We start from the raw sequence: 27251 nt of genomic DNA, 5'->3' as shown, positions 1-27251 counted from the left end.
TAATATTAATGCACACTTTTTATTATATTAAAATCAGGCAATGGTCTGATACAATAAAAAGGCTGCTTATGGAATACTGTTAATTTTTTTAATTACAGAGGATGTTAAACCCTTACAACTAATATGCTCCTTAAAAGAGTTAATGGAAACATCAATTATTCATTGACTTGATACTTCTGCTTTTAAACGTGACTTTTGCTTTTCGTTTTACATGAACACTGCATTTTTAATTTCATAAAACTTAACAGGATACATTAGATTGTTTGCATATAAGCTTGCATCCACGTTTCAGCAGTCAGTGGTCCAAAACAAGGAGTTTGAAAAAGAAGTGATTTGCCAAGAAGCCTAACCCACCATGCATGGCGGCACCATCTGATTCTTTAGGAAAGAAAAAGCATCTCCCTCTCTGCAAGGTGTCAGAACACAATCTCCTCTTCACAAAGTGGATTTGTCTTTCTGTCGGCAGGCCGCCACCGAGCTGCGAAGTTATGCACGCTGATGAGCAGCTAACATGGCGTTCAAGCAGAGGTAGTGACCTTCAGCTCAGAAAGCTGGAGTGTTTGTTTCAAACATCTAGGTAGAGATCTTTCCAGAATATTTGGCCATCCTTAACAGACTTAAATGCTCCTGGTAAATTACCGCTCTTTTTCACTGCATCAAAACCCTGCCTAATATGTCAGCCATGGCCAGCTTGCCGGTGTGGAAGCTGCCACAGAACAGGAAGGGAAGGCTATTTGCAAGCAAAACCAGACCTTCTTGTTTTCTTAGCTGGTGAAGATTAATTTATAGACCCTACCCATGCCCCACCCCAAAATTGACAAGCATGAAGCAATAATAATAATAATAACAATAACAATAATAATAACAATAATAACAATAAAATCAGGCAGTTTGCCAGCCACTTACCTCTTTTGGCCAAGTGTAAAGGAAAGCATCGTAGAAGGGGCAAAAAGAAAGCAGCACCCCGACTATGACGAGAGAGAGAGAGAGAGAGAGAGAGAGGAAAGTCTGAAAAGATCCCCCAGATCTATCCTCCCAAGGCCCACGTCCTGGGGGAAGGGGCGGGACAGAAATACAATCTATGCCTTGGCAAAAGTTTTGGGAGAAAGAAGAACCTGCCCCACATGGCTATATAAGCATTCTTTAAAAGCAGAGAAATAAAAACCAACCCTAGAGACATTCAGCATTTTACTAGAGCCTGCACAAAGGGAGGGATGACTGAGGATACCAAAACATCCCATTAGTAGTCAGTACAGCCCAGCCACAGCTGGTAATTGAAACCTTTTGGCACAATCTTTTGGGGACGTTGTCTTGAGCAACCCCTATTGGATGAAGAGAGAACTGTGCAAGAGTACAAGTATCTTCTGGCTCAGACTCCGTTCTTTTCAAAAGGGCTTGGGCAAGATCGCAATCTACGGATTGTGCCCTCCATGTCTACTCTAATAAATAGCCCTGAGCGTGAACTCTATTGCAAACACAGAGAGAGAAAGAGAGAGGGAAAGAGACAGACGGGAGAAAAGATATAAACCCAGGCCAAACACACAGCAATGTGATTGTGTGATGTATGCTTTTTATGCTTTTTCACAGTTGAGTTCAACGTGACACACTGGTCTTTGACAGTAATAAATTTAAATAGACTTTTCTTGATACCAGAAGTTCAACTATGTGGACAGTGGTTACACAGGACAGCATTATTTGTTATAGCACAACTTATTTTCAAATGGAAAAAAAAATTAGTATCATTTACAGTATCTCAAGATAGACTTTCCTTTGCAATGGGAACTTCCTTTCCAGTACTTGGAGATCTACAAGATGCATCTAGAAAATTTACTACTGTGGAAAATGAAGAGAGCTTAAATTGAATGATGGGGCATGATTTTTTTCTTTTTGTTTTTCATTAATTACTGTAACATTGTCCTTCAGGTGGTTGAGGAAGTTTCATATTTTCTTTAGACATCATTAGACGCCGGAGCTCTTGCAGAACGACTTTGATACTATAAGAATTCTGCCATTTTGCTAGGACTGAGATGGCTCTTGGATCAACCTGGGGGAAAGCAATGAACAAACTTAATCTCAAACAGCTTCATGTCCCCTACTTCAACAATTAAAACCATCAGGGCTAGGATTAAAGAGCTAGACAACTCCACATGCACAAAAGGTTCCTGACTTGTATTCTTTGAATATAAGAATACCCTCACTCTAAACCAGTGTTTCTCAACCTTGACAACTTGAAGATGTGTGGACTTCAACTCCCAGAATTCCCCAGCCATCTGGGAGTTGAAGTACACACATCTTAAGGTTGCCAAGTTTGAAAAACACTGCTGTAGAGCATGATATTATATAAAGATACACTTACTGGGGAATATTCCTTTAAATTCACAGTCATGCACAACTGCCACTTTAGTGGTATAACTTCACATTGAAGCAAAAAGGTTAGAAAAAATGCAAAACAGCATATAGGTCAGTGTTTATCAACCTTGGCAACTTGAAGATGTGTGGACTTCAACTCCCAGAATTCCCCAGCCAGCCTACTCCTGATCCAGATGGTCAACTCAGATGGATTCCATGTTCAATGTATCAACTGCTCTCAGATCTAAAAGGATCAACAGAATTGCATCCTCCTGCCTTTTCCCTGCAGTAAGTCATCTGTCAGAGCAACCAAGCCATCCTTGGAATAGAACCAGACTGGAATGGGTCTAGACAATCCAGATCCTCTAGGAACACACAAAGCTGATCAGCCACCACCCTAAGTACCTGATTAACTCCCATATTATTGGCTCTCTGTAAGCTTTAAAAGACTGAATGGTTTTAGAGAGTCTGTGGAGGATAAAATATACCTTGGTTTATTATTGCTGTTGTTACTGTTATTTTAGTTTACAATTTTAAAATTTATAATATGGAAGCTTTATTGTATTTTTGTTTTATTACTGCTTGCCATACAGCCATTATTGATCACCAAAAATCTGTGGATAGCAGTGGATATTCATGTAATAACTTTGAATAAACCAACAAATGTCTTAAATAAATAAATAAATATCCCCCCCCCCGACTGTTTTATACTGCCGTTTACTGTCAGAGGGAAGTGAGATAAAATACTAAAAAATTCCCCTTCTCTCATTAGCTTAAATTACTCCTTTAAATCCTCAAGACACATATATATTGAAAGTAAGCTATTATTTAAAATTATTTAAACTTGTTTTGGCTTACTGTGGCTTTTCCTTTCTGGCTTCACCTGCTCTCAGCCCTGACAAAGCCGTCGCTAATCTCAAGCAGAGGACTTGAGACCCAGATCTTCAGCAGAACTAGTTTCCCACTTGCTTTATAGCTCAATAATCACCCCACCCTGGTCTATTCCCAGATATTTTTAAAATAGCTAGCCCTTTCACACAGAAGACTTTTCACTTTGACCTAAATTGGCCAGTCACCTATAAGGGCAACAACCAGCAGATACTCCAGCATTCCCTATGAAAACTGTATTTGTGTATGTTACAATATAGTGATAGAGTCTGTACCTCATGTACCATTAGAGTTCCCACTATATACTAAATGAAGGACAGGACTTATAACACCAATTGTTAGAAATCTTAATTATTCGTCAGAGGTCATTAATTTTCTCCTATTAGATCAAATCTCAGCTGTTTCCATAAAGGTTGCCAAATTTCACAACAGCCACGGCTCACAGAAGTCAACCAGTTCTCATTCACACGATTAATTGTTTCAGGCTTTTCTGTACAAGTGTTTGTTTTTTAATATTTGATATACTGTTGTACTGTTATGTTTTTAAAAACTGGTCTCAGACTGAAAATAAATGACTCAATTAAAAAAACTATGATACCTTCATCAATAAACAGCTGCAAAATATATATTTTCTTCAATGTTTATAATAGAATAATTGCAAAATAAAATAATAAATAATTAGCTGCATGCTTACAGAGATGTATTACTTTCCTATTCTGCTTGAAAAATTGACAGAATATTACTATTAGGATAGAAATGGTGAAAAACTTACCACTCCATTAGAACTATTTACTCCATTCATATTAATTTTTGTTACAAATCTTACAAATGGAGGTGCTTCGGGATATTTAGGGCCACATTCTATTTTAAGGCTGTATATTCTGTTTTCATAAATTGTCTGTGGGGGGAAAAAAATATTTCTGTCAAAGAATCCATAACTGAAAGACTACCACATTCAAGATAAGTTTCAAATTAGCAAAGCTATTTTCTTTCTTTTCCCCCACCTTCCAAATGAACATAATTTGCATGCACATTTCATAACACAGTAGAAAAATTATCACTGCAGATGGACAAGTACGTCTAAGAAAAAAAATACAAAGATACACAGCCCTAACTCTTAATTCTTTTTTTTTTTTTACTTATTATTTATCCAACACACACAACTCCATATGCTTCTGAACAAGTGGTGGTCTTTTTACATTGACAGGATGTCAAAACATCTGGACTTGCTGCTGGAGGGGAGAACCTACAAGCTGGCATTCTACTAAATCACTGCTTGGATTTAAATATCCTACTTGGCAAGCAGAAGGAATTTAATTTGTATTCATCTTTGGTTACCTGCATAGCCTATAGCCTCTTCCTTTGAACTCAAAATCACTGCCTCAGACATCCTTTCCACCATTCAAGATCTGATTGCTTTTCTTTTAAATACTATTTATTAAAAGTTTTAAAGAGAACATAAAAAACTAACACAGACTAATTCAAAATAGGAAGGAAGGAAGGAAGGAAGGAAGGAAGGAAGGAAGGAAGGAAGGAAGGAAGGAAGGAAGGAAGGAAGGAAGGAAGGAAGGAAGGAAGGAAGGAAGGAAGGAAGGAAATATAAAGAAGCTTCCGATTTTCTCTGCAGCAAATATGATTACAAAATTAACTCTTACTCTATGATTACAAAAAAAGCTCACTTTTTTCTATCATCTATTTTTTTTCCAGTCATCAAAACCACAAGTCATAAGTGCATTTTTTTTCTGTTTCATGCAAAAAGTCTACAAGGGGTTTCCAGTCAGCCATAAATGTAGCTATTGTCTTTTCTCTGATCAAGGACGTTAATTTCGTCATCTCTGCAAGTTCCATCATCCATTCAAGATCTGATTTTGAAGGATATGGAGGCAGATGATGGAAAGCTGTATCAATTAGCCTCCCTGCACAAGCAAAGTCCCTTCTGCTTACCCTTGAGGAGTGGGGGGCACAATCCAATTAAATAACTGCATTTATACTGAGCTGAGCTTCTCCAAAAATTACAAAAGCCAAGGTATGTACAAAATATCTTCCACCAGATGCATTCTAATATCCTCAGTGTAAATTATTGACTTGCAAATTCCATTTGTTATAAATATGCCCTCATTTTTCTCCTAAGAACATTCTGACTTATAAATGGATGTATCACAAGTACAGTTATGACAGTATTTAGGATATAATTTGGCTTGCGACTTATTTCGATGGAAATAATACTTTAATGCTTTCTCAAAACTAATAACCACATATAGATGAGCACTAGCCCCAACATAGAAAAATTCAGCTAGACACAACAGAAATATATATTTTATTATAATTTTATTTATTTTCTATCTCGCTTTATTATTATTATTTATTATAAATAACTCAAGGCAGGGAACATCCCTATTACTCCTTCCTCCTCCTATTTTCCCCCATGAGGTGAGTTGGGCTGAGAGTGACTGGCCCAAGGTCACCTAGCTGGCTTTCATGCCTAAGGCGGGACTAGAACTCACAGACTTCTGGTTTCTAGCCCAGTGCCTTAACCAAGAATGTGACAGGAAGTTGATTCCTCATTTAAATCAGTTGGTCATGATTGACAGCTGGATTCTTTTATCCTCTTTATGCCATGCTGCTCTGGGAAGCTGATGGTGATTAACAAATTAAGGCTGTGCCACAAAAGAAAATCTATTTGAAATTTATTTGAAAAGTAAGCAGAATGATCCATACATTTTATAATGTAAGAATAAGGTTCATGCAATAGAATTATTGATAAAATCAATATAATAAATGGTAAATTAGAAATTAAGACATAATCAGTGGCAAAAAAGCAAATTAATTCAGATCAGGTAGAACTATGTTAACTTCCAAAATTTCCTAAGGCAAGCATGCTTAAGGATCTAAATAATTAATTCAGCATATAGGGAAATATTTGAATCTACCATTCCAAATTATAAACTTTCCTTCAAGATGAGTTCAACTTGTACTGTTTTTATGACATGTCCATGCATTCCAGTGGAAAGTTCAAAATCCTTAGATGGTTTTCAGCTTCAGACGAAAATGCCAAGATTGCAGAGAAAAGTTATGAAGGTTGAGAAAAGTTCTGAAGAGGACTATCCTTTTCTTCTCCTTCAACTAAGGAAATTCAAAAACAAAAATGCCCTGTCTCTCCATCTTGAAAGACCTGCTAAAGATCTAGGGTAAGAAGGAATCTGGCAGCATAGCCTAGTATCCAGGAAGAAGTTCCCCCTTTGACTATATCAGCATTTTTATAAGCAACACTACCTCTTAGTACCATAGATATGACATCTCATGCTCTGATTGGCTGCTATATTTGTGATGTTATCGTAAAATTTCACTGGTTGCCACTTCCTTCAATGCTCATTGGCTGGGCTTACATCCTGGGGCTTTCCAATTAAAACTAACATTTTAATGGATTGTTAGATCAAAACTTTGTATCTTTGATTCTATGCTTCCTAATTAGATTTCACACATCCTGACTCTCCAATAAATATACCAAGTCATAAGTCTGTCCATCCAAATGTCTTGCTCTTGACATCCTACAAATGGGCCTTCTAGCAGAGCAGCATGACCACTGTATGCCTTGGCTGAAGAATGGTATACTCCATCTGGGATAGTCGTTCCTTTCATGGAGAGGCAGTTTTGGAAGGGACACATATGGAGCCCTGAGGGAGGAAGAGGACATCCCCCGACTTAGCCAGACCAACCCTGGTGATGATCAATGGGGTGGCAGGTGTCACAGCCACATTTCTTCACATCCATGTTCTTGACATAAAAAAATCACCTTAAGAAACTGAAGCTAAACTGAATAGTTCATCTACATTTTTATCACAAAACTTGTTTCTATGTAGCAGAATGCTTTGTTATAATGTAACTATGTAAGAAAAGTAACAACAGTACAACAATTACACAAAATAAAATATTTACAGATATTTAAGCAACAGCAATGTAAGTTATTCCTGACATTATTTATATCTGTTAGTTATCATGCACTGTATTCCTTCATGGTCAGATGGGGTGCTATAAACAAACATAAACTTCATAGTTTTAAATTGCCAATTTTAATTATGAGGAATTGTAGGTGCACTATCTTCACTCCTTCAGATTTCAAAGTAGCGTAGAATATCTACACTGCAGAATAATTGTGTGATTTAGTGTCTAACTTTCCTTGAGCCTGTTCACATACCGACTTTTATTTTTGCAGCTTTCCATCTTTCATCTGAAGAGACTGAGAAATCCTACATGGATTGTTTAAAGCAATCTTTGTTCAGACATGGGTCCTCAGAACAAGATGTACAGATTCATTTGGTTCTTTATAGAAGAAATGTACAATTTATGGACAGCATATGGCATCCAAAGGGAAGTGTATATCCCACCCTCTCCTCTATTACCATAAAGGTGAACTTTCCCCATTGAGTTTTGCCTTAGTAGATTTTGATCCATTATTATGTACAAAAAAGAAATTGTGGTTAAATTTCCTAATAAGTCAAATAATCAGTTGAACAACAATCAGTTTACTGCTATACTCTAAAAACACAGAAACTGAAATGGGATTTCCATATCATTTAAGAAGGCAAAGGAGAGAAGTTAAACATTGCATTTATCATTATACAACAATCTCACACTATGAACTACTGTGTATTACAAAATCAATCACAAAAAAAATAATGTACCCTATTATAACAGCAGAAATCAGATTTTTTAAAGCAAAGCAATAGTTTTATATCTTTAAAATGATGCTTACCCTTGGGGGCCCAATAATCATGCCTGTCCATCTTGTAAGTGTCATATCTTCATCATCTTCAAGACCCCAGCTAACTGTTCCATCTCCTACTCCTTTCTGGCCTTCTTCCAGCTCTTCCAGCAGTCGAAAATTACGAGGAACTTTTACTCCTGGAAATAAATCAGAATGAACTTTTGAGATTAGAATGGCTGCTGGCAAAATAATATTGAATATCTGGACCAAGGCTTTTGATAAATGTGCTAATTTTAATAATTAACAATATAACTCTATATATCCAAGTTAAGTCCCACTAAATCAAAAGGACTCACTTCTATGTATATAAGTAGATAAAAAACAGTGCTGCAGCTAAAAGAAGCTATTAGTTTAAGCATCAAAACACATTTTAACAAATAATAAACAGAAGTAATTATATTTATAATTAGTTTGTTAACAATTTGCATCCAAGACTTTTTTCTATGGAAGATATCCATTTGACTTTGCAGAGAAGTTACAAGACCTCAGAAAAGTATGAAGAAGAATTGGACAACAGAGACGTCATCTACAACTTATTTTACATGGCAAATTAACCATGCCAAGCTGCAGATAAACTATTATGTCATTGCAGGGTGTTATAAAACAGAACAAATATCTCTTGAGTTAAAAGTTCAAACAAAATATAGCATGACCATTTTCTTATTATAACAAAAAGTTAAAAAGCCACTTGCAGTGAGGAGATAAGAGAACCAAATTCAGAGGATGCTATCCATTCACAGATTAAATCTGTGGCAACCAAGAATGGGAAGAAGAAAAAAGTCTATTTAAAAGTTTATGCAAATGTCAGTAAACTATACCAGCTTCTTTCAATAGGTTACTTTGTTGTTTTGGTCATTACACTGCTACACAGAATGGAGCAACACTCCACTAAGTTCCACAATCTGTTTTCCAGATGTGTTGCACAAAAAGGGCTGTACTGGCTAGAATTGGGAAGTTGTGGCACCAGATTTGAAAGGTACCAGAACGGGAAACACTGTTATAGACAATACTAAATATGGTCCTTAAAACCTGTCCACCAACTTTGTCTTACAATGCATATCTAACAAGTATTTAACCTGTTTACTTCATAAGTCTAATGGAAAAGAAAAAAAACAACAACAGTAAGATTTTTTTTTCTCATAAGCCTGCTGGTTTCCTCATTCAGTTAAAACATAACAAGTAATAACCATTCTACATTACTGCTAAGAAAAGTACATGGGTATGTCCATATGATCCCCAGGACTTGAGCTCGACTCAAGGAAGAATTTATATACATAGGTTGGGGAATTTAATTGAACTTGTCTAATTCTGTAAAGCACTTTTCATTCACAGGCATAAACAAAATTAAGCATGTCAGCCATAAAGCCATAAATACTAAATCTACTCCTATACGTAGTATTTGTCTCCAATTACACCTGAAATACCAGCTGCTCCCCTTCCTAGAAAAACAAGAACTTAATAAACATTATTTGGTTCCTTGGTAACTCTAGCATCAACAACTATAAGCTACAATTGGTGAGTTTATGCTGGAAGAGTCCTTGGGAACCGCAACTAGTATTTAGCATATGATGATATGTCCCTATCTCTCTAACTACGATGCTTATAAACCATCCCAATTCCAGTGGTGTACAGAAATACATAAAATAAAAATACATGATCATAAATCTGAACAATCAAATCTAGAAGATGAACACATCCAATCAAGACCATTAGGGGCCAAACGTTTGCTGAAACAATATAGACTTGATTTGCTTATAGAATAGTTAGCAAGGTAGAGACTGCATGTATCTCCAGGAGCAGGGAGTTCCATAAAGCAGAGGCTGTTTGAAGGAAGTTCTGTTGTGTAGCGCATGCCCATGTACCTCATGAAGGGGTGGGATGGGGACTTTCAACATGCCCTCGTTCAATAACAGAAGTGCAGATTCAATCCTGGCAAGGCACTGCTTGTCATATCCCAGTGCTGTGTGGTACAGGGCTTTAAAGGTAATGACTAGCAATTTGGATTTGACCAGAAGTTGACACTAGTTGCTTGGGATCTAAACAAATCACTTTTAACTTCTTGACTCTACTGTTATTTTTCTCACTAACTGTGGCAGTCACTGAAGGACCAGAAGCAAATTCCTGTGTTCCAGAATCCTGGCTCAGCTGCTGCTTTCCATATTGCGACACTGATGTCCATAGTGGCCAGGATGCTTTTTGTTCTCTAGTGACCATCCATGGCAGTGGCACCATCCACACAGCTCACCCCCACCACTGCACATATGCTGTCCAAGGGTAAGATTCATTTGCAATAACTTTCTGGCAGGTCTGGCATAAAAGTCAATACCAGCATTATCCATCGAAAACTTCACACAACCCCCTCTCTAGTTTCACATTCTCCTCATTTATAAACCTTCTATCCCACCTTTGACTCTATTCAATTACCAATTCTAACTCTTCTGCCTTCCAGTCTAGCAAGTTTCATTTCTCTGCACTTAAATCCCTAACAAATCACACATTCTTCAAAGTAAAATCCTGCATTAAAACTGACCATTAAGGCCTGATACTGGAATTAACTAAAACAGATCTTTAACTTGAATGCCATCTTTCAAAGTACATTTTAATTTTTTAAAAACCTTAAACATTTGAATTGGCCTAATATCTCTCAAAGACGCTGAAATCTTATTGAAGCAATTTGGGCTAAAAAACTAGGCTCTTCTAAGCAGACCTCAGATTCTATTTAACTTGTCTTCAGTAAGTAGCTTCTTCAAACTGCTACAGACAATCTTGAAGGCTTCCAAGTGCGCACTTACGGCTCTCTCCTAACAACACCTGGTTGGTTTATTATTTCCCAGAACTCAGAATCTTCACAATAAAGACATCCAGGATGCTGAAGCACATTAAACTGGCAGTGATTTAGCAACAGAAAGCTATCTTATACTATGGTTTCATCTAGCTTACTGCTATCTGCAATACCTGGAAATGGTATGCAAGGTGTCAAGGAAGATTCTACTCTTTGCCTACCTGAAATGCCATAGAAAGAAGATGAACCTTTTGCATGCAAAGCAAGTGCTGTACTACTGAGCTATATCCCTCCAATTTTATTCTAGTTTATCTAGTATGAATTATCTATGGTCCTTAACCTAAATACAAGCAGCCCTTTCAAAATCTCCCTGAAAGTGACTGATTCAGAATTCACCTGTCCACTGGACAGAGAGAAAGAGAGAGAGAGAAAAAAAGAATAAAGTAGGGACAGCAGAATAAGTGAGAAAAGGTACTGCCTTCCTTGTTAAATTATAGATCCACAAATTATCCCCAGGAACACTTCTCTTGAATAATTTGCAGCTTTTAAACACCCTGGAGCTTGGGAGGAACAAATTAGAACCATTTCTGCCAGAGCTAACAACACTGCCAAGGTTTTTTTTTTTCATTCCAAAGACAGCAGATGCGTATCTGCTGCCATGAAGCTATTTAAAGCTAAAACGATATTCCATATGCTGTATGATACACAGGCATGCACCTGTGATGATTCAAAACTTAGACACTGTTCAGTCTAGTTTTTCGTTAACTGTTCTTCCTCATCCCATGCTGTGTTACAAATGCTTTAAGCTGCATGGCAACTAGTGTGATTCCACTGGAGGCACGGCTCCACATTTGCCAACCCTCACTCTGGCTTAACTCCTGTTTTCCGGTGGCTCGCTAGTTTTGTTAATTCTCCTTCTCTTATCATTGTAGAAAGGAAAAATCTCAGCTGACCTGTGTCACTGAGACCTGTGTCATGCTGGCTGGGGAATTCTGGGAGTTGAAGTCCACATATCTTAAAGTTGCCAAGGTTGAGAAACACCAATTTAGACAGTGCTAAATCTGGAATCCATTGAAGAAACTCATGGTAGGCAGATTTGGGTGCTATAGCCAACTTTCAGTAGCAGGTTCCAACCTGGAAACCTTTTATACCCATAAACTTACATATTCAACCTTGTTTGCTCAGCATACTCTAGAGCCTTTTCTGTGGCTCACTTCAATGCCTTACCCTCAGCAGTACTAGATGGGAGGTACAGTAGGACTGGATTTACTGAGGGATGCTGTCCTTGTGGTCAGAATGAACCTGGGACCCTATCACACATACTTCTCTGCTGCTCTCTCTATGCCAGTTTACATGCAGACATACCTTTAACCTCCCGCTAACGAAAAATGAATCTGTTATGAGTGAGAGGTGGTTAGTTTCCTACTTGCAGATCAGAAGCCTATAATCACCAACAGAATTGCTAAGTATCTATCTGTAGTGATTTCCATAAGAAGGCATAAAGTGTCCTAACCTTGGAGTGGTGCCATTATGAAGTCTTTCTTTTCTCTTTCGTTTTATTATGTTTCTTTACTTTATTCCATTTCTATTTTATCCTAATTAATACTAATTATCAATATTAATTATATATTAAGAGCACTTTATTGTATCGTATTTAATTTTTTCCTTTCTCCAGATAATTTTTTAGATTTTGTATTAGTGTTACACTGCTTTGTGGCATTTGGTCACTGCTTTGGGGTTGTTTTTTTAAAACTTGCATTTCATTGCCTGTAATTAAATACTTTTGAATTTGACAGCTCTTGACAAAAAAGTTCCCTACATCTTATCTAATGACTGAATTCACAGGCGTAGCTAGGTAGGATTGCTCCTGAAAGTCTTAAGGATCAATAGCTATTAACCATGAGAATAGCAGGACTGCCTTGAAAGCCATCTGCAAGGAGACCAGAAGGATTCCCTGTGCCGCTGGTTGGCCGCTATAGGAACAGACTGCTGGACCAGATAGGTCAGGCATCTGATCCAGTAGAGCACCTCTTATGTTCTTACTGCTAATCTGCCTTGTCCTGTTCAGGAAATGAATGCCCTACATACAGGTAATAGGTGAGGAACTACTATAATAAAACTGAGAATGTTTATTTAGATCAGCAAACTTTGGCAAAGTAATATTAAAAGGATCAAACAGTTTGAATTTTATTGCCAGCTTACATTTGTATTGGTCAGTAGAGCAAAACAATGTTTTAGTTCAACTCTGGGCAGTGAGCAATTAAATATTAAATGCTTAACTACCTCTTTAGGCTTTTAATGCTGTAGCAAGGTCTATAACTCAAACAGGCATGACATTACCAAAATGTAAAGTAGAGAGTAATTTTCACCTTTTTGTTGAAATAACAATCTTGCAAGGTTATATTCTGTTCCTATTAAACTGTTCCAGTAAAGCATTAATATACACATAAATCTTCTGCAACTCAACTTCAAAATGGGTATATCCGTTCAACCCTTGGGCACTGTAATACTGTAGCTTTTTCTTTAATGCTGAGGCAGGCCATTTTTTCTTGTTATTTTCAAGGATATGCCTTCTGATTTAATTTTGGGCTCTTCCCTTTTCATGTGTAGTCATGTTCTTAGCAGACATCGCTTTCTGTTGCTTTTAAAGGGTAAGTGGTAGCTTGTGTTCCAGGTCTGACAAATGTGGCCAGAAGAGATCTCCCAAATTTTATATCAAGCCTTCCTAGAACTTAATACCTTCAGAACCACTGCTTTAGACTCCATTCCAGAATTCTCAAATTAGTCCTGTCCTATCTCAAAACATATCAGGCCTTTTCTCTAGTGAAAATGCAGTGTCTCTTGAAGGCAGAAATGGAACTCTGTACTATTTCCTGTGAAAGGAATTTCATATATCTCTACAGTTTTCAAAGACATTGCCCAGTAAATAAGGGTTAGGAAATAATGATTGATCTCTTTTTTTAACTACACCAAAGTAATAAACATTCCCTTTGCACAAAAACCCCTCTCCATCTATTTATCTGAAACTTGACATTTATTGCCACAGAAAAAACAATTATGCTTACCAGTGTGTTTAAATTCTTCCAAAATAAATAAAATTGTAAGTGCTTCCATTAAAAAAAATCAGAATTTAAAGAAACCTAGATCCAGTATTTGTACATTTCTTTTCTCAAAACTGGGCAAGATTTGTTCCTTAAGAAAAATAATCTGGGCTTGCAAATGTCAATCTATTCTGTTAAACAGTAAAAGAATGATGGACTTCAATAGTTTTCCAATGCTAGTCAATGGGTGACACAAATCATATTTCTGTCTTGGTCCCCAAGTTGAAGAGGGAAATTTCTAATTCAGCTTATGTCAAACTAGTTTTTTTAAAGTACTGAATTGGAGCAGAATAAAATGTGATAGTCACCAAGCACTCCCTGTAGTTCTTAATGCTCCTCCATTATTTCTCAGACAAATAGAGCAAGGCTTTTGAAACAAACCAATGGTTCACAGCCTTTTCAAAGCTAGAAACAGGTGATCAGAGGTCTACAATTCTGGCCGCCCTTAGAGGCCAGTCTTTTTCCTTAGCAAATGCACAAATGGAGAATGGCTGCCTGAATATGCTTGTCATCTAGCTTAGCTTCCTTGTTTGCATGTCTGAAGGCACGTGATGTAGCAACCTTGCTGAAGCTAAGTAGGTCTGGATTTGAATGGGAAGTTACCTATGAATTTTATGTACAGAACCTCAAACTGCATTTAGCTTTTGTCTAGTTTTTACTCCCACCTGTCTTTTTTTTTAAGCACCATGTAAAGTAGTGAACTTCAGCAAAGGATCGTTACCTTGTCGTGGTGCTGGAGCTTGAGCACCTCAGTGATGCCATGAGCTAAACCGTGAAGGGCCACCCAAGACGGGAAGGTCATGACAAAGAGGTCAGACTAAATGCGATCCCTGGGGAAGGTAATGGCAACCCACCCCGGTATTCTTGCCATGAAAACTAAATGGATCAGTACAACCAGAGATATGTGTCATGAGTAAGGATGGCGAGCAGGGGGCTCCCATCCAGACTGTCAAGCGCATGCGTAGCACTGAGGAATTGTTCAGCCATTCAAAGAGACACAGATCGGGACCGCCTTAACCCTTGGGGGTTATATGTCTGGGTTTTTCCCACGCTTCTTCAGTTTGTTAGGATTCCTGTTAAGTACTAGCAATAAATATTAGAGACCAGTTCATTGTCTCAGTGTGTTTCCTGGTTGTTAGGACAATATGTCAGTATACCATTGGAAGATGAGACCCCCAGGTCGGAAGATGGTCAAAATGCTACTGGGGAGGAACAGAGGATGAGTTCAACTAGCCCCAGACGTGATGACGCAGCTACTCAAAGCCGAAAGGACGGCTAGCGGCCGACGGTGCCGGTGGTGAACGGCGAATCTGATGTTCTAAGGATCAACACGCCATTGGAACCTGGAATGTAAGATCTATGAGCCAGGGCAAATTGGATGTGGTTATTGGTGAGATGTCAAGATTAAAGATAGACATTTTGGGCATCAGCGAACTGAAATGGACTGGAATGGGCCACTTCACTTCAAATGACCACCAGATCTACTACTGTGGACAAGAGGACCACAGAAGAAATGGAGTAGCCTTCATAATTAATAGTAAAGTGGCTAAAGCAGTGCTTGGATACAATCCAAAAAACGATAGAATGATCTCAATTCGAATTCAGGGCAAGCCATCTAACATCACCGTGATCCAAATATACGCCCCAACCACAGATGCTGAAGAAGCTGAAGTAGAGCAGTTCTATGAGGATCTGCAGCACCTACTGGACAACACGCCTCAAAGAGATGTTATTTTCATCACGGGAGACTGGAATGCTAAGGTGGGCAGTCAAATGACACCTGGAATTACAGGTAAGCATGGCCTGGGAGAACAAAACGAAGCAGGACATAGGCTGATAGAATTTTGCCAAGACAACTCACTCTGCAGAACAAACACTCTCTTCCAACAACCTAAGAGACGGTTTTATACATGGACATCACCAGATGGACAACACCGAAATCAGATTGACTACATCCTTTGCAGCCAAAGGTGGCGTTCATCTATACAGTCGGTAAAAACAAGACCTGGAGCTGACTGTAGTTCTGATCACGAACTTCTTCTTGCACAATTTAGGATCAGACTAAAGAGATTAGGGAAGACCCACAGATCAGCTAGATATGAGCTCACTAATATCCCTCAGGAATATGCAGTGGAGGTAAAGAATCGATTTAAGGGACTGGACTTAGTAGATAGGGTCCCGGAAGAACTCTGGACAGAAGTTCGCAACATTGTTCAGGAGGCGGCAACAAAATACATCCCAAAGAAAGAGAAAACCAAGAAGGCAAAGTGGCTGTCTGCTGAGACACTAGAAGTAGCCCAAGAAAGAAGGAAAGCAAAAGGCAACAGTGATAGAGGGAGATATGCCCAATTAAATGCAAAATTCCAGAGGTTAGCTAGAAGAGATAAGGAATTATTTTTAAACAAGCAATGCACGGAAGTGGAAGAAGACAATAGAATAGGAAGGACAAGAGACCTCTTCCAGAAAATTAGAAACATTGGAGGTAAATTCCAGGCAAAAATGGGTATGATCAAAAACAAAGATGGCAAGGACCTAACAGAAGAAGAAGAGATCAAGAAAAGGTGGCAAGAATATACGGAAGATCTGTATAGGAAGGATAACAATATCGGGGATAGCTTTGACGGTGTGGTCAGTGATCTAGAGCCAGACATCCTGAAGAGTGAGGTTGAATGGGCCTTAAGAAGCATTGCTAATAACAAGGCAGCAGGAGACGACGGCATCCCAGCTGAACTGTTCAAAATCTTGCGAGATGATGCTGTCAAGGTAATGCATGCTATATGCCAGCAAATTTGGAAAACACAGGAATGGCCATCAGATTGGAAAAAATCAACTTACATCCCCATACCAAAAAAGGGAAACACTAAAGAATGTTCAAACTATCGAACAGTGGCACTCATTTCACATGCCAGTAAGGTAATGCTCAAGGTCCTGCAAGGTAGACTTCAGCAATTCATGGAGCGAGAATTGCCAGATGTACAAGCTGGGTTTAGAAAAGGCAGAGGAACTAGGGACCAAATTGCCAATATCCGCTGGATAATGGAAAAAGCCAGGGAGTTTCAGAAAAACATCTATTTCTGTTTTATCGACTATTCTAAAGCCTTTGACTGTGTGGACCATAACAAATTGTGGCAAGTTCTTAGCGGTATGGGGATACCAAGTCATCTTGTATGCCTCCTGAAGAATCTGTATAATGACCAAGTAGCAACAGTAAGAACAGACCACGGAACAACGGACTGGTTTAAGATTGGGAAAGGGGTACGGCAGGGCTGTATACTCTCACCCTACCTATTCAACTTGTACGCAGAACACATCATGTGACATGCTGGGCTTGAGGAATCCAAGGCTGGAGTTAAAATCACTGGAAGAAACATTAACTATCTCAGATATGCAGATGATACCACTTTGATGGCTGAAAGCGAAGAGGAACTGAGGAGCCTTATGATGAAGGTGAAAGAAGAAAGTGCAAAAGCTGGCTTGCAACTAAACCTCAAAAAAACCAAGATTATGGCAACCAGCTTGATCGATAACTGGCAAATAGAGGGAGAAAATGTAGAAGCAGTGAAAGACTTTGTATTTCTAGGTGCAAAGATTACTGCGGATGCTGACTGCAGTCAGGAAATCAGAAGACGCTTAATCCTTGGGAGAAGAGCACTGACAAATCTCGATAAAATAGTTAAGAGCAGAGACATCACACTGACAACAAAGGTCCGCATTGTTAAAGCAATGGTGTTCCCCATAGTAACATATGGCTGCGAGAGCTGGACCATAAGGAAGACTGAGTGAAGGAAGATTGATGCTTTTGAACTGTGGTGTTGGAGGAAAATTCTGAGAGTCCCTTGGACTGCAAGAAGATCAAACCAGTCCATCCTCCAGGAAATAAAGCCAGACTGCTCACTTGAGGGAATGATAGTAAAGGCAAAACTGAAATACTTTGGCCACACAATGAGAAGACAGGACACCCTGGAGAAGATGCTGATGCTAGGAAGAGTGGAGGGCAAAAGGAAGAGGGGCCGACCAAGGGCAAGGTGGATGGATGATATTCTAGAGGTGACGGACTCGTCCCTGGGAGAGCTGGGGGTGTTGACGACCGACAGGAAGCTCTGGCGTGGGCTGGTCCATGAAGTCACGAAGAGTCGGAAGCGACTGAATGAATAAACAACAACAAAGTAGTGAAGTTGATGGTGCTATTGACACAATCCATTAAAAAGCATATTAAAATGCTGATTGATAGGGCTATGTAGCACTTCAGATGCAAAGGCAAGAAAGTGCTTCAGAATGCATCCAGGGAATGAGGCTGTGTCACTCGTTAGACCAAATGTGTTTTTCTTCCCTGCAATCATGAAGCAGCTGTGGAGAGCAGCTGGGTGATCCCTGGAAAAGGCATGGCTGCTTTAAGGAGTTGTGGACAGGTACAAAATTAGTGTCCCGGTGTGCTCTGAAGCCCTTTTGCCTTTGCAACCAAAACACTGCTCAGCCTTAGGATCGTGCACTGAAATTTTCCAGCTAAAGACATTCTGAACAAATCAACTTGATAAAGACTAAGCACTTTTATATGATCAGTACATTATAATCTTGAGGGTAATAAAGAAATCATACAGATATTATGTATAATAAAAACATAATTTTAACTAGAAATTAATTAGAATATTTTTGGTATCTACTGATTTAGCATGTGTTGATTCTGAAAACCATTCAATTTAATACCACAATCTACATCTTAAAAAGAAACCTATAGAATGGTTGTAATATTTTTATATAATACAATTTTATACAAATTTATGACAAATATATTCTATTTTATCATAAAATGTACTTTTTTTCACCTTCAAATTGCCATTGCCAGATTCAGAGAAATGCAGAACTGGAAGAATTCTGATTTGTATATTTAATTCAGAAGGTACACATCAGGTAAGTTCATTTCCAAATATGGACTGAACCAAATCATCAAGCATTCTTAATATTATAATTAGATATTCTATTAAGTGTAGACCTGAATGTAATTTAGGGGACAGAATATGTTTCTCTCTCCCCCTCTCTCCACAATATTACAGAATAATTTATAATCTGCATTCCCTCCTCCTCAATATATTTTTTGTTGTATGAATCAGTTCTCTTACCAATTCTTAAAGGACATTTTTTTTAACTCTACCACGACTTAAATCTAAATAGAGGACATTCCAGCACAAACTGATGAGTATCAACTCAGAAGTAATTGACACTGACTTCTGTTGGGCTTACTCCAAAGTTGTTAAGTACAGGATTCCAATACTCTGGACACCTTTGCAAACTCTGTTGGAAAAACCTTTTTAATTTTAATGATATTTACTTCTGAATAGATATGCATAGTTCTGTTTTCTGACTGTTATAAAATGGTTTAATCTGCACTGCACTTCTCATCTAAAATTAGCATAAAATCCACAGTTATCTGCGCAGGAAAGCAGCAGTCTAGCAGAGTTCCCCAGCCTATTGTATAAAGTGATTCTAAATTCTGTTCTTTACTAAGCCTGCATCAGCAATACTTTATTATGTGGTTTCAAGCAGAGTAAACAACCTGGATGAAAAAGGCCAGTGATCTGACCATACATCTACTGCTGCTACACTGATTGACATTTGTTATTCCAACAGTAACAGCAAAAGAAACAAAAGCAGAGGTTACGTTACTTCTCATATGTTACACCTGTCCTGATCTTTGCACAACACAGAAACAGTGAGGGAAAGGAAAACAAAACCAAATTAAAACAAAATGAAATTATGACAGAGGACAATAGCACAGCCACATCTTAATGTGAGTTATTCTCAGAAACCCACAATTAACTTGTGGCAATTAACTCCAAATCTATAAGTCTGACCATTACTTATTTTCTAACTGCAAGTAGTATAAGTATCCCTATCATTGCAGAAATTGTTCTTTTATGGAAAAAAAAACCTGGAAAGCATGGATCCCTATTTTGAACTTCACAAAAACATCACTGTAAGCAGAAAAACTTACAAAAAGAATATTATATGCAAGTAAGATCATAAGCACAGTCACAGTTTCACTTAGCAATCACTCTGCTTAATGACCAAGTTGCTGGCCCCAATTGTGGTCGCTAAACAAGGACTACATGTATTAATAATTTGCCTTGTTCTTCCAGTCAGCTTGAAACTGCAAAGTCAGCAGCTGAAAAATATTACAAATGTATTGAATTGTATGGCTTAGGAAACCAAAATGAAGCAGAAGAATGACTTCTGAATTTCTGCCACTCCAATTATTTTTTCATAGCTAACACTGTTATCCAACAACCAAAATGATGTCTGTATGCATGGACATCACCAGATGGAGTACAAAGAAATCAAGTTGACTATATTATTATTAAAAGGAGGTGAAGGAGCTCAGCTATAGCATCAAGGACATGGCCAGGTGCTGACTGTGGAACAGATCATGAACTGTTCATGTGCAACTTCCAGTTAAGCGAAAGAAGAAGAAAGCCAACCAATTTGCATAATATGATCTTGAGCATATACCCACCATTTTCAAGAAGAACATCAGGAATTGTTTTAAAGTCCTGAATCTCATTAATAGAGAACCAAAGGAACTGTGAAATGAACTTAAGTAAGTTGTTAAGGATGAATATGAAAACAGGATGTCAAAGACCAAGGAGCAGAAGAAAGCAAAATGGATATCAGAACAAACTGTAGAAATTGCCAAGAAGAGAAGAGAAGACAAAGACAAGAAAGACAAAAACATCTCAGGAAGGAACTGAAGAAAGAGTTTCAGAGAGCTGTTACAAAAGACAAGAAGCAGTATTACAACAACATCTGTAAAGATATTGAAGATGGAAACAGACATGGAAAAACGAGGAAAATCTTCCAAAAGATCTCTGAACTGAGAAGGAGGTTCCAACTTTGAATTGGTATAGACACCAACGGATAGAGAATAACCAATTCAAAGAAGATCAAAGATGGAAGGAGTATAATGAAATACAGTACTGTACAGTAAAGATGTCAACATCCAAGATACCTTAGAAGATATTCCTTACTTGCAGAAACCTCTAATACTAGAAGATGAAGTTAGATCAGCACTCTAGTCATTAGCAAGCTGGAAGGCTACATGTACTGATGGAATACCCACAAAAATGTGGCAAGCAATAGAAGAAGAATCAATAAAGGTCCTAACCAAATTATGCCAGCTAATCTGTAGAATGACACAGTGGTCAACCAATTGGAAAGGGTCAAGCTACATTCCAATACCAAAAAAGGAGACTTAACAGTGTGTGCAAATTATCATACAATATCCTTAATTTCACATGCTGGCAAAATAATGTTTAGGATCATCCAACAAAGATTAGAGCCCTACGTGGAAAAAGAGAAGCCAGGCATTTAAGATGGCTTTAGAAAAGGCCGAGGAACATGAGACATTATTGCTGATGCACGCTGGATAATTGAGAAAGCCAAAGAATACAAAAAATAAGTCAGTATATGATTCATTGATTACAGAAAGGCTTTGGATTGTGTTGATAATGTCAAGCTGTGGAATGTGCTTAGAAAAATGGGGAATTCAGAACATCTCATTGTCCTCATGCAAAACCTATATACAGGTCAGGAAGCAGAAGAAAGAAGAGGAAGACCAGCAACAAGGTGGATGGACTCAGTTACAGTGGCAATGAGTGCACGGTCAGACGTACTGAAGGACCAGGTCAGGAACAGATTGTCATGGGAAAAAATCTATCTATGTATCCCTAAGAGTTGATACCCACTTGAAGGCACATAATCAGTCAATCAATCAATCAATCAATGCTGCACAAGATGAAAGTAAAGAGGTCCCCATGTCAGCATCATATTTTATGCAACATACCAAATTTAAATCTTTCTGCATCTGTAAATGGGTATCTGAGATAGTGTATGAGCCACTACCATAGTGCATTGCCACATATTGTAGCTTTAGGCCAGTACTGCAAAATGTTGAATCAAGAACAAAGGCCAATATGTTGGTGCAAAGGTTGAGAATGGGTATTTCAAATGTGGCTGCTGAAACAGTATGTTTGTAGGAAGACATTTCTAAAATACAAGCTCCAAGCAAGACATTTGACCCAAACAGTGAAATTACTTCCAACACAAATTACTAAAAGGAAGGCTGATACTGCAGTAGAATTATGAATTACCTAAGATTTTTAATTTCCTCATTCACAAATTAGTTCCTTCCTGCTATATACAAAAATGTTTTTTTTTAATTTGCTCCTGTGCTAACACTCCAAAGCAGAATTTAAACTAAACCTACCTTTATTGTTCTTGCCAGAACTAATAAAGCAAAATACAACATAACTAAGGAATGAAAAAAAGACTATTATTTTCCCCTTTTCATACTGTAATTTTGGGTCATTTTATAGAAAATATGATTTCAAAACTGAAAATAGGCACAGATAGCACAGCAAACATATTTTTGTTGAAGAGAATTATCTGCTCAGAAAGGAAAACCTAAGGAACAATGTGATATAGTGGTTAGAGCACTGGATCTGAATTAAAAGAAACAGAAAGAAACTGGGCATATCTTTTGCCATTAACAGTATCTCATCTTAGCTCTTTCACAAGAATTGTAAGGATAGAAAACGATAAATCCATGGAAAAGAGGTAAACGTAATGAATCTGATTGTGTAACTCTATTATTTATAATTAAAATATTTTATACTCTCTTGAAAGATATTCTCAAAGCAGTTTACAAAATAAAAGCATAGCATACAATAAACTTAAAAAATAAGATACAAATAAAAATTACAATTACAATTAAGCATAAAAATAATAAAGGCAGGATAGAAAATAAATAAAATAAAATAATAAATAAATAAAGTGCATTAAAATGTAATATAGAAAATAGTGGAGTAAGACCTTCAAGTATTAAGAAAAATTAAGAAATAGTTATAGGGATTGGTGAGAGCCAGTTTGGTATAGTGGTTAAGATACAAGCTAGAAACCGGGAAACCATGAGTTCTAGTCCTGCCTTAGGCACAAAGGCAGCTGGGTGACCTTGGGCCAGTCCCTCTCTCTCAGCCCTAGGAAGAAGGCAATGGCAAACCACTTCTGGAAAAACCTTGCCAAGAAAACTGCAGGGACTTGTCCAGGCAGTCTCTGAGAATTGGATGCGACTAAACAGAAAAAAATAGGGGTTGGCAGATCCTGTCTTTTGTCCCCACTCATCTGATAGATCTGACAGGCACATGAGAGAGGGCTTCCATAGCTAATCTTAGCATTCAGACAAGTTCATACAGGTTTGGAATGGTATGCTACTTCCTTTGTCAGTGGGTTTTTTGGATTATCAAAACAGTGTGCAAATACAACTTCAGAGCAGTTGACAAGCAAAAGAAGGATTTGAACATGCTATTTTTTTAATCTCCGAGGTATACTCCTTTACTGTAAAATCTAAAGAACAGTCCCCTTTGGTTCAGGAATACATTATATTCATCAACATTACAAACTGATTTTGAAATGAATTAAAAACTTCATGCATTTGGATAACATACATCCTAAGCATGGCTTATCAGACACAAGTAATGCAAAGACAGCTACATCAAATTACTAGGATGCTGTTTGGTTAAGTTGCACTAGTCAACTTCAACTAGACACATTAAATTTAAACCAAACCATGGACAGCTGTTTCCTGGCTGGGTGATGGGGCAAGGGAAGCCAATAGTTGAGAGCAGGTGTGTTCACTGATATCTAGCTAGCTGTTTGCTATACTGTTCAAACAGGTCCACTATAAATACAGTCAAGTAACAAAGATGTCAGGCATCTCCCCACTACCAAATAAATAATGAGACAATTCTTGATTTCTTTCATGTCAGTCGGAAAAGAAACATCTAAATTGGCCCAACACTGCTTTGACAACAAAGCAATCAAATCAGCATTATATGTAATATAATCATCTTTTGATTTTTATTTATAGTTGTCTCTAAGTAGACCACAAAGAGCAGTCTTATAAACCAAAAGAAATACCAGTTATCTTTAATTTCTTCTGTATAAATTACAAACTGAAAACTAAAATGTAGGGAAGAGAATAATTTCTATGTGGTCAAGTAAAAGATTTGTTATGTTTCTGCTGTGTGCATGAATATCAGTAACACATGTGAACTAGACAGAAATTATATTCTCTTCCAACTTGTGCTATATGCTCCAGTCTATGACCAAGGATTTCCTCCAAACTGAGGACCCAGAAATGGCTTCTTCCTCTAGAGATACATCAAATTCCTGCCCTAAAAGATGCTTCCCTCCTCTTCTACCCCAGCACGACAAGCTACTGGACAGCTTGGTGATCCAGCACATCCCTTGTACACAGAAGATTCCAGATGGATCAGATAGTAAATAAATGATAGGAAAAATCACTGCCTTAGACTCTAGGGACAATCAACTAATTAGAGTAGCTAATCTGAACCTAAATGGACAAGTACAGTAGTCAAATCTCATAGAAGTCAATTTCCTATATTAATACTGAAGAATAAAGAATGTCCTTTTTAGGCTGCAGTCCTTGCACACCTTCAAGAAAATACTTTTCAATAAACTCAGTAGGATTTCTGAGTAAACATTCATAGGACTGCATAGTTAATATGTTAGCATTTCTTATCACTTCAGTTATGTAGTCATCAGGACAAAGATGCTGGGTTGCCGCAGAATGATTTATTATTGAGAAATGTCTGCTTTTAGAAATATCATATTTATCAATTTACCTGTTGTTTGAAACAATCATCTCCATAGAAAGATGTCAACACCCAAGCCTCTTTGATCACTCTTTCAACAGAACACAAGGAAACTCCATCCTAGGGACAGATGCTTTTAATTTGCCAAAAAACATTCCTGTTACTCACTCCTATGAACTATTATCTAGAACAAGTCTTTCAACATGCCATTTGGCATCAGCCCTTTCTGAAACCACAATTAACTCATAGAGACCCTATCAGAAATAATTCAATCACAATATCATGTGACCTACATCAGTGTTGTCCAAAACTGACCCTCCAGACATACTGGACAATTTTCTCCATTTATTTGTCTAATATCCCTCTAAGCCATCACTACAACTTCAGGCAATAACATTTATAACTCTGTCCTGTAAACAAAGATGTAGGTTTCCTGGAAAATTTTGAATTGGAAAAATTTTCTACACAAATGAATTTGTCACCTAGAACTATCTACCCACCTAAGCAACTACTTTCCCCAGAGACAACTTATTCCTAATCAAGCTAGGACACCCACACTCCCAAAATGTGGCTTATAGTGCAAATATATCAAGTAGCTACTCCTTCTCTCCCCCTAGATTTTCTCTGATAAGAAACAGAGACAGGAAAAGCTGCGGGGAAGTCACAAGTGAGTTATAAATGGAATATAATCTTATGTGGACCTTCATCAAATTCAGCGAATGGTACTAAGCAGTTATAGAAGATAAATCTTGTCTGGAAACACCCCAAGAGTCACCAAATTGTCCTCCTACTCTGTTGCTTACAACAAGCCAGCAGACAGTAGTGTCCTCTTAAAACCAACTGAAGGCAGCCAGTAGTATTTGAAAACTGGGCTTGAACAGAGAAAGCCAAGGACCAAATCCTGTTCAGCCACCAGGTTCTCTGAGCAATCATCTCTTGAAATACCATAGACCTATCAAATGAACAACAAATATTTATAATTCATGTCTAAAACACTGGATTATTTTAGCGATTATCACTCTTGAGATACCTCAGGATCATCTCTATGATATGACAGAGTGGATTGGGCCCAAGATAAAAAGTAACTTCCTGCTAGTAGAGTCTACAAAGAGTCATAGTATGAGTTGGGCGGGGAGAAATATGACAATCAATCGATCAATCAAATCTTACTAAAAGCCCCACCTAAATGTAACATACTTCATCCAGCCAGGACCTGATGTTAACTCCAAAAACCTTTCAAATTGTGATAGAGGAGAATATATGCAGCTCAGGGTTAAATGATCAAATGTCACAGAAGGCCAACAGCCCTCTGGCAGTTACCTGGGCCTTACCTTCCACCCTTCACAGATGCTCTGCTTCTGAACGTGGAGGTTCCAAAGAGCTGCCAGAGCTTATATACATCTCCTTCCCCATCCCAACCACCTGCTTTTTCTGATCTGGTGCAATCCAAATGGGCAGGCTCCAACTCCCATCATCCAACCAGCAGGGGATGATGAGAGTTGAAATCCACCAGCTCTAAAGGACACCAAACTGAAAGAAGCTGTCAGTCCCTCTAGAATGAGGTTTCCACAGCCTCTCTCTGCCTCAGGTTGTCCCTTTCCCACCAGCCACCCTTCCTTCCCCTCAACTCACCCCCCATGGGTTCCCCTGCCACACCAACAGGCTACCCGCCCCCCTCTCCCCCAGCTGCAACCTCGGCCAAGTCGCCCCTCCACCCATTCCTCCGGGATACTGACCCCAGGCCACCGCCCCTCGGAAAAAGCTCCCACGCCTGTGCTGTCAAAACACGGCTGGCCACTAGATGGTGGTAAAGAGTCAAGACGTATCTGTCTCTCTCTGCTGCCGCCTGCCGGTCGCCTGGATTAGTTGCAGCCCAGAAACGGCAGCACGACCCTCGGGCCCCAGACACACCCAGCCGGCGAGATCGGCTGGTTGGGAGCCCGCGGGGACGCCTCCGGAGCCCCCCGGGAAAAGTGAGCCCCCGTCGGCGCCATCAACCCCCTCCCGCTCCCCTCAGAGGAGCGCCCCCTTCTCACGGGCCAAGCTGGCCTGGACTACCGGTCCCCGCTCACCCGAGCCCGTGGTGGCCGCCATCTTGCGCCGCTGTCGCTCCAAGCCCGACCTCCCCGCCGCCCACGTCACCTCAACGCGGGAAGTGAACGGCTGCTGCGGCTCTGGCAAGTGGCTGCGGCAGCCGGGGAGCGGGCGGGCGCAAGACAGGAAGAAGAGGCGACAGCCGCAGGCAGCCCTGACCAAAGCCGCTCCGCTTCTGGGCCGGTGTTTGTTTTTCTGGTGCAGATACTCCGTTTGGGAAACGAGCACTTTCGGGAGGGCAGGTCTCCATCTCTAACGAGCCGTTGGACTGGATTAAAATTTGGGAGCAGCCTAAGAGCGGTATTTTAAAAAGCAGTTTCAGGGTTTTCACTTGGAAGAAACGAGATGGGTGGGAAAGACTACGGTACTAGCTGCCGCAGTAAATCTCTAGCTTGAATAGAGGCTACGGAGACGCACAGCCCACGCTAGGATACTAAATCAGGCAAGTCGAGCGACTTAATGGCCAGTTTGAGAGTTTCCTTGTTGAAAGCCTCCAATTGTTTTGCATAATTTGTACTTTTATGCGAAGTGGCTGTGCCAGTATTGCACAGAAATTGGCCCTTCTCCTCAGCTCGTTTTACACCTGGGTTTGTCTGCATACAAAAAAT

The 27251-nt window shown here is 38.8% G+C and overlaps 1 protein-coding gene across 2 annotated transcripts; it reads right to left on the bottom strand.

Moving 5' to 3' along the window:
- UBE2V1 (ubiquitin conjugating enzyme E2 V1) lies at window positions 1-26702 on the bottom strand. 2 transcript variants are annotated; one of them, XM_063297075.1, is made up of 4 exons: window positions 26622-26702; window positions 7991-8139; window positions 4010-4135; window positions 1-2044 (listed from the first exon to the last, which is right to left on the bottom strand). In XM_063297075.1, the coding sequence occupies exons 1-4, from the start codon at window positions 26641-26643 to the stop codon at window positions 1898-1900; spliced, it is 444 nt and encodes a 147-aa protein (XP_063153145.1). In that variant the 5' UTR covers window positions 26644-26702; the 3' UTR covers window positions 1-1897. The 2 variants fall into 2 exon arrangements, with proteins under 2 accessions (XP_063153145.1, XP_063153143.1); XM_063297073.1 differs by having other exon boundaries at window positions 26586-26671.
- Window positions 26703-27251: the final 549 nt, after the last annotated feature.

Source organism: Candoia aspera, chromosome 3, assembly GCF_035149785.1.
Source record: "Candoia aspera isolate rCanAsp1 chromosome 3, rCanAsp1.hap2, whole genome shotgun sequence".
NCBI lineage: Eukaryota > Metazoa > Chordata > Lepidosauria > Squamata > Boidae > Candoia > Candoia aspera.
Note: the sequence above shows the minus strand (reverse complement) of the source record. Positions and strands in the feature narration are given on the sequence as shown.